At 56.1% G+C, this 8,339-nt stretch overlaps 1 protein-coding gene across 1 annotated transcript in view; it reads left to right on the plus strand.

The window, feature by feature from the left end:
- The window catches only part of FKBP8 (FK506 binding protein 8, 38kDa), a 10,095-nt gene extending 4,689 nt beyond the window's left edge, over positions 1-5,406 (plus strand). Inside the window, exons 3-9 of the mRNA XM_010847307.1 lie at positions 2-31; positions 152-240; positions 539-759; positions 1,578-1,750; positions 3,742-3,819; positions 4,318-4,449; positions 4,884-5,406. Coding sequence (XP_010845609.1) covers positions 2-31; positions 152-240; positions 539-759; positions 1,578-1,750; positions 3,742-3,819; positions 4,318-4,449; positions 4,884-4,970 — 810 coding nt within the window. The 3' untranslated portion in view covers positions 4,971-5,406. The remainder of the gene's footprint in view (position 1; positions 32-151; positions 241-538; positions 760-1,577; positions 1,751-3,741; positions 3,820-4,317; positions 4,450-4,883) is intronic.
- Positions 5,407-8,339: the final 2,933 nt, after the last annotated feature.

Raw genomic sequence — 8,339 nt, forward strand, 5'->3', positions numbered from 1 at the left:
GTTCACCCTGGGCGACTGCGACGTCATCCAGGTGAGAAGAGAGGCGGGGTGGGGGTGAGCTGGGGGATGCGCTGGTCGTGGTGGGGTGTGCAGGCACTGCTGTGCTGCACTTTGACCCACTCCACTAGTTCTGCTCCCCCCACCCTCCCAGGCCCTGGATCTCAGTGTCCCGCTCATGGACGTGGGGGAGACGGCTATGGTCACTGCTGACTCCAAGTACTGCTATGGCCCCCAGGGCAGGTGAGAACCTGCTGCTTACAGGGGTCCCTGTGGGGATACAGGAGTGGGTGGGACAGGTTGTTCCCCCATCTCATCCCATCTGCCTGCACACTTTATAGAAAAGGAGTCTGAGGCTCAGGGAGGGGAACTCCTGCCCCAGGTCACGGAGCTCAAGGGGAGCAATAGTTAACTTTGCTTGTGTTTTACTGAGGATGGGGTGACAGCCCTTTCCCGCCCGCTCCTGAGCCAACCCAGTGTGCCTGGGGGTTCAGTCACGGCGGCCGCTGGGTCTGAGTGCTGTCCCCACCCCATCCCCCAGCAGGAGCCCATACATCCCCCCACATGCGGCCCTGTGCTTGGAGGTGACTCTGAAGACTGCTGTGGATGGGCCTGACCTGGAGATGCTCACGGGGCAGGAGCGTGTGGCCCTGGCCAACCGGAAGCGGGAGTGTGGCAATGCTCACTATCAGCGGGCCGACTTCGTGCTGGCTGCCAACTCCTACGACCTCGCCATCAAGGCCATCACTTCCAGTGCCAAAGGTGACCACCAGGTCAAATCCCAGCACCTCCCTGCAGAGCCATCCCCACTAGTGCTAGAAACGTCAAGCCACAGAGGGCCCCAGATTCAAAATGTTCTAGAAAATTCTAGAATCTGGGTAGATGTTCAACTATGCCTAGCCTATAGATATCACTGGTGGTGGAGGTTTAGTCCCTCAGTTGTGGCCAACTCTTTTGCGACCCCATAGACTGTGGCCCACCAGTCTCCTCTGTCCATGGAATTTCCTAGGCAAGAATATTGGAATGGGTTGCCATTTCCTTCTCCAGGGGATCTTCCCGAGCCAAGAATCGAACCTGCATCTCCTGCTTGGCAGGCAGATTCTTAACCACTGAGCCACCTGGGTGACTAAGCCTCCTTAGGTATCTCTAGACTTATATCCCAGGTCAGTGGAATGTTATGGAGTGCAGACAGATGTTTAAAATGTGGTTGACTGCAGACATTGTCAATCCACGTGTCCCGTGATCAGGCCCTTGTTCACTTAGGCTCCATTTTGTAGACTCCTCAGGAGTGCCCTGAGGATGGTGCTGGTCTTGGCCTGTGTTAGGGTGGGAAAGCTGAGGCCAGAGAGGCCTGAGTCCCCTCAAGGAGTAGGTGGTAGAGATCCCACGGCATTGGGAGCTTCGAAATCCCTGCCTCCTGTCACTGGGACACTCAGAGACCCTTCCCCTAAGTCTCCTCCACCACCAGGTGCGGAGGAGTGGGCCTGGCCTGGGTCGCTTAGTCCCTCTGCAGCTGGATGGCTGGGGGGAGGGCTGGAGGCATGATCACAGCAGCTGTGGCTGCGTGCTGTCCCCCTCAGTGGACATGACATTCGAGGAGGAGGAGCAGCTCCTGCAGCTGAAGGTGAAGTGTCTGAACAACCTGGCGGCCTCGCAGCTGAAGCTGGATCACTACCGCGCAGCGCTGCGCTCCTGCAGCCTCGTGCTGGAGCACCAGCCTGACAACATCAAGGCTCTCTTCCGCAAGGGCAAGGTGAGCTGCAGTTCGCAGGCTCCCAGCGGGCAGGCTGGCTCCCGATCCCAGGGCAGTGAGGCTGGTCTCCCACCCCAGACTTGAGAAGGGCGTAAGCATCAGCCAACCAAGTTCCCCAGGGTACAGATGGGAAAACTGAGGTTCAGATAGGTGCACGGATGTGGCTTGGGGCACAGCAGTTCCTTGACTGAGGCCATGTTTGAGCCGAGCCCTGGGTCTTAGGTTCCCTCTGTTCCCCGGCACTGCCACCTGGCCCATCCGTAATTGTTCCTCGCATATAACTCTTTGTGACTGCCATTTCCCTCAGTAAAAGCTGTGTTCTTCTCACGGACTTCAAGGCTGTAAGCCATCTGGTCTTTCGCCCTGCCGTCACCTTCCAGTCTACTCTTGGTTGTTACTGGGCTAGGTCTGCTGCTGCCCCAGTGCCTTTGCATGGGCTGTCCATACCCTATTTACTCCCATGAGTCCTTCCCTCATCTCCTTAAAGCCTTTGCTGTGATGTCACCTCCTCAGGAAGGCCTCCCTACAACCCCTCTGCCCTGTCTTCCTGTTTCCCGTGTCACTGTCAGCATGGGAGGTGTCATACCTCTTGTCCATTTCCCTTCCCAGAAGGTGGGGATTTTATATGTCGTATGCGTGCGTGCTAAGTCGCTTCAGTCGTGTTCGACTCTTTGTGACCCTATGGACTATAGCCCACCAGGCTCCCCTGTCCTTGGGATTCTCCAGGCAAAAGAATACTGGAGTGGGTTGCCGTGCTGTCCTTCAGGGGATCTTCCTGACCTAGGAATTGAACCTGCGTCTCCTGTGGCTCCTGCATTGCAGGGGGATTCTTTACCATTGGGCCATCTGGGAAGCCCTTTGTATGTCTCATTCACTGCTACATCTCTAGTGCTGCAAATAGAGCCAGGCACACAGTAGGTGCTGAGTAAGTGCAGGTGGAGCATGGCGGGGAGCTTGGCCTGAGTGGACCTGACCTGATTGCTTTTGTCTCTATCTCTGTTCATCTTCTGCTGGGAGAGGGGGTGCCTTCAGTATTTCTTAGCAGTAAACTGAGGAAACTAGGCATAAGCAAATTCTGGGTCACTTAGTGTGTTTGTCAGAGACCTGGAGAAGGAAAGGGCAACCCACTCTAGTACTCTTGCCTCGAAAATCCCGCGGACAGAGGAGCCTAGTAGGCTACAGTCCATGGGGTTGCAAAGAGTTGGACACGACTGAGCGACTTCACTTTTACTGAGCAGGCCAGCCAGCGTTTTTAAAGTACTTTCTGGGTATAGAAACGTGAGGAGAGAAAAGATTCTGTCCCTGTTTTTCAGGGTTTAAAAGAATCCTCTTGTGGGAAATGAGACTGTTTGTTCTTGTAGCCTCACACCTGTTTGGGTCTGCTGGTCGAAGGTGATGGAAACCCACTCAGATTCAAGCAGAAGGCATCGATGGCTTGTGGAACTGCCAAGTTTCAGGCCTAGCTGGCTTCAGTCACGGCTGGATCCAGGTGTTAGCAGTGTTGTGGAGATACCTGTGTCTGCCTGCTGGGTTCATTTCTCAGGCACACCCCTCTCTCCAGATGCTCCCTCCTGCTCTGCCAAAAGTGCCAGGTGTCCATCCTTTCCACTAAGCAACTGGCCTCCCAGTGCTCCCAGCATAGTTCTGGCTGGATCTCATTGGCTGGCTTGAGTCACACGCCTGGCTCTGAACCATTCAATGTGGCCAAAGCTTTGGCAGCATCCAGTTGGCTTCTCGAGTCAGCCAAGGTGGTGAGGGAGGAGAGAGCAGTGCCTGGGCGCTTGCCCACGGTGAAACCAACATTCATGGGAAGGGGCACCGAGCCTGGCGGGCCGCTCAGGTAGTTGAGGGCTCCGGGGAGCAGTGTAGGGGTGACTGGAGCCCTGGGGCAGTTGCTGGAGATAGATTTGGAACTAGTCAGATGACCGAGAGCCTGGCAGGGCTGGGTCTCTTGAAGGAGAAGGTGGCCCACTCCCCACTTGCTCCCACAGGTGCTGGCCCAGCAAGGCGAGTATAGTGAGGCCATCCCCATCTTGAGAGCAGCCCTGAAGCTGGAACCTTCCAACAAGGTGAGCAGAATGGGGGCACCCTGAGACTTGCCATGCTGACCTGTCGGTAAGTTCCTCTTGTGGTCTGCCCGTTATCTTTCTTGCTGTGGCTCTCCCCTATAGAGTTTCTATCTGGGCAGTAGCAGGGGGTACGTGACTGAAGGGCCCCAGCCTCCCTGCTGAGACCCTTTTTGATCTCTGCAGAGCCAGTCTGGGCTCTCACCCTCAGCAGGGGTTCCAGAGGTCAAGGGCACTGCCAGCCTGGCCAGTGTCAGTGTTTTCAGCTTCTTTCTCAGAATATTTCTTCTCGGAAACCTTCTTTTGGCCACCCTTGCTGCACCTCATCTTCTGGCTTCCTCGGAGGATGCAGACAGCACCCCCCACTTTGCTAATGCTTGGAGAGTAGTAGACAGCTCCCACGTCCCAGTGGTTCCAGCCTCAACGAGCCCCGGACCCCAGGGAGGCAGGCTGCTAGCAGCAGTGGTTGCCCCTGCTCTCACAAACACCCCTCTCTCACAGACGATCCACGCAGAGCTCTCGAAGCTGGTGAAGAAGCATGCGGCCCAGAGGAGCACGGAGACCGCCCTGTACCGGAAGATGCTGGGCAACCCCAGCCGGCTGCCTGCCAAGTGTCCTGGCAAGGGTGCCTGGGTGAGCAGGGGCGGGCAGGCACAGGGAAGCTCCCAGAGGAGGGCTGTGTGCAGGGTACACCATGCAGAGGGAGTTTCTTCATTTTGCAACATCAGTGTCTTCCTGAACTGGGTCATGCTGGATCATGCTTGGGACATGGACACAGAGAATCCCCAGCACTGTGTGATCAGAGCCAGAGCAGAAGATACAACACAATCAGGAGGGCTCGGGCAGAGGAGTGCTGGCTCCCTTCAGAGGGGAAGGGGAGGTGTACCAGAGGAGGGGAGACTTGGCTTGAGTTTTGATGCAGGTGTAAGAGTTTTCCAAGAGGCAGGCAAGGCATTTTCAGGCAGTGGTTTCCTGGGAGGCCCGTTGGGACCGTAGTTTTTAGCTGAGGTGCAAGCCATCTGTCTTGACCACTGTCTAGCCTTCTTCTCCCTCTCCTTTATCCACAGTCCATCCCATGGAAGTGGCTGTTTGGGGCAACTGCTGTCGCCTTGGGGGGCGTGGCTCTCTCTGTGGTCATTGCTGCCAGGAACTGACCGCCCAGGTGGCCACCATCCCCTCCACTCACCGTGGACCCCCACCCTGTGCTCCCTAACACCCCCAGGCTCCCTGTCCACTGCCCTAACTGGCCTAGCCCCCTCCTCTGGGGCGGGGGCAGTGAGGTTTGGGGGTCACATGGCCCCGCGAGCAGGAGGGACTGAGCCCTATTGGAGGAAAGCAAGGCAGGGCCCTGACCTCACATCCAGCCCGGAGCAAGGGGGCCCTCATTGCTCCAGACCCGATTCCCACCCCACCCCCGGGGTGAGGTCCCAGCAGGGATCAGTCCCAGTATCCTCTTCCCAACAGGCCTGGGGGCAGCCCTCCCCCTGCCCAGCCCCTTTCCACCCTCCAGCCCCTCCTGCCCTGCCTGCTGCCCTCTCTCCAGGCCCCCTCCACCCACACACAGTGAAATAAAAGCCTCCCACCCCGCTCCCTGCTCGTTCTGGAACCTTCTTTTAGCGTCACTTGGGGCTGAGCCAGAGGCCTTTTGTGCCACGTCCAGGGTCACAGAGGACAGTGGATGTGGCCAAGCCGGGACTAGAGGGGGCCCGTCTGCTCCCAGGCCACAGCAGACCCTCTGTGCCGAGTGGGAAACAGACCTGGCCTAGCGGGGCCTTGTGCTCAGGGTGCCTGGTCAGACTCCGGAGTTCACCGCTAGGTGTGCTCCTTGCCCCACCTCTCAATTCTGCCGCCTCATCTGCAATGGGGAACCCTGATGGGACCTCACTGGGGACTGTGCTGAGCCCGCAGTGACCGCAGAGGTCTGGCCGTGCAGCAAGCAGACAGACCTGTATCTGGGCAGCAGCATAGCCGGTGTAAAGGCCCTGGAGCAGGATGGAACCCGGTATGTTCAAAGGTGATAAAGGTGGGTGCTCAGCAGAGCCGGACCCTACAGGGCCTCTGGGGAGGGGTGGGGTTGACTCCAGGAGCTGCGTCTCATCTCTTCCCAACAACCCAGGGCTATAGGAGCTTCACCCCAAAACGCTGCCCACCGTCCCAACCAGGATAGCCAAAGCCAGTGTTTGGCACCTTTATCAACCTGAGTTCCTGCTTGCTGCTTTAGCCTGCCTCCAGGGAAGGAGATCTCTGAGGTAGACCACACAAGTGTTTGGCTCATGCCCACCCCCTTACTAGTGCTTCCCAGGTGGCGCTAGTGGTAAAGAACCCACCTGCCAATGCAGGAGGTGTGAAAGAAGCAGGTTTGATCCCTGGGTTCAGAAGATTCTCTGGAGGAGGAAATGGTAACCCACTCAAGTATTCTTGCTTAGAGAACCCCATGGACAGAGGAGCCCAGTGGGCTACAGGCCATAGGATCACAGAGTTGGACGTGAATGCAGCGACTTAGCGCACACCCCCTTACAGTCCAGGAGGAGAAGCCACTGGCCACAGCCACCCAGCTGAAAGTGGCCGTCAGGCCTTGAGACTTGATCTTTGCCCTGCTTGCTCCAGGCCCTCTTGGGGCCACCTGGATTACGCTGAGGGCACATCTGGCCATGGCTTGGAACTGATCCTACTCTGCACCATTCAATCCCCTTGGGTTTCTGCCTTGGCCTCTGACGGGAACGGGGTTCCGTGGGAGGCTCTGGGGTGGGGGCCGTGGGTTGGCCAGGCCTAGGAGGCCTGCATCTCAGGCAGGATGCCCCCTCTCTGCTCGGTCTCTGTGGTTTCAGGCTGGGAAGGTGGCCTGAGAGGGGGTGGCCAGATGGACTATGGGCTGGCTGGGGCGACTTTGTGGCCTGGCTGTGAGGGGTGTCAACTGCTGTCGCTCCTGAGTGCTGGCTGTGCAGCACTGGCGTCCGTCCACCGTGGACCCGTAGCAGCCTTGTTCTGTGCCCGTTTCATCATCATATACTCGGGGCAAGTCTTTCGTCAGGTGTGTTGTGAATATATTTCCCACCTTGTGTCTCACTTTTCATTTTCTTATCATTTATTCATTTGGCTGCACCAGGTCTTAGGCGCAGCATGTAGGATCTCTTGGTTGTGGGATGCTAACTGTGGGTTGTGGCATGTGGGATCTAATTCCCTGACCAGGGATTGAACCTAAGTCCCCTGCACTGGGAGCATGGCAGTTTTTAACCACTGGGCCCTCAGGGCAGTTCCTTACTTTTCATTTTCTGTTCATTCAAAGAACAGACATTCAAACTTTAATGCAGTCCAATTTGTCATTTTTTCCCCCTTCATTCCACATGCTTTTTGTCAAAACTTTTTGAGCCATCTGTAGAGATTTTCTGGGTTTTCTTTTAAACCTCTTATGGCTTTAACTTTTACATTGAGATCCAGGAGCCACTTTGAGTTAACTTTTCTAAGTGGTGTGAGGTTGAGGTTGAGGTTCAAATTTTTCCAAATAGCCATCCAGTTGGGCTTCCCAGTGGTGCAGTTAGTAAAGAATCTGCCTGCCAATGCAGGAGATGCAAGAGATACCAGTTCGATCCTTGGGTGGGGAAAATCCCTGGAGTAGGAAATGGCAACCCACTCCAGTATTCTTGCCTGGAAAATACCAGGGCAGAGGAGCCTGGCAGCTACAGTCTACGGGGTCGCAAAGAGCTGGGCACAACTGAACACGCATGTATGTGTCCAGCTGTTGCAGAAACATCTGTGGGGAAGACTTTGTTTCCTCTAGTGAGTTACTATGATAGCTTTGTCAAATAGCAACTGAGGGACTTCCCTGGTGGCCCAGTGGCTAAGACTCTGCATTCCCAATGCAGTGGCCCAAGTTCTGTGTCTCGTCAGGGAACTAGATCCCACAAGCTGCAACTGAGAGTTTGCATACCACAACTAAAGATTCTGCATGCTGCAACTAAGACTGGAGCAGCCGAGTAAATAAATATTAAGAAAAAGCACCTGACCACACACCTGTGAGTCTTTTCTGAGTCTGCTCCATGCTGAGGGTTTCTGTGTCCCCTTGGCAGGTTTCACGTGTCCTGAAGACTAGCTTTTTAGTGATGATGGAGTCAGGCTGGTCGTGCCTCCTTCCTTTGCCCCTCTTGTGCATGGTTACTCTGGTTGTGCCCATTATTAGCCGAGCAGATGAAAGCTCAGAGAGGAGACAGGTCCTGCCCAGGGTCCCACTACCTGGAAGTAACAGGCAGGATTTGGCCCAGGTCAGCCTGCCTCCAGAGTCCAGGCAGCTGTTTCTGCATCTTACTGCAGGTCAAGGCCAAGAGGTGAGAAAGGCCTTGAATGCCAGGGCCAGGTGGGGACTTTAGTGTATCCATCCCCTGGGTCATCCCATCCTCAGTGGTGTGAACAGGGCGGCGGTAGGGAGCCAGAGGGGCAATGAGGTTACCCTAAGGATACAGGAGGCCTGTGGCGGGTGTCAGACGGTGCTTGCTCCCGATTCAGGCATGCTTAAGTGCAAAGGTGTG

The sequence above is a fragment of the Bison bison genome, unplaced genomic scaffold (assembly GCF_000754665.1).
Source record: "Bison bison bison isolate TAMUID 2011002044 unplaced genomic scaffold, Bison_UMD1.0 scf7180017864248, whole genome shotgun sequence".
NCBI lineage: Eukaryota > Metazoa > Chordata > Mammalia > Artiodactyla > Bovidae > Bison > Bison bison.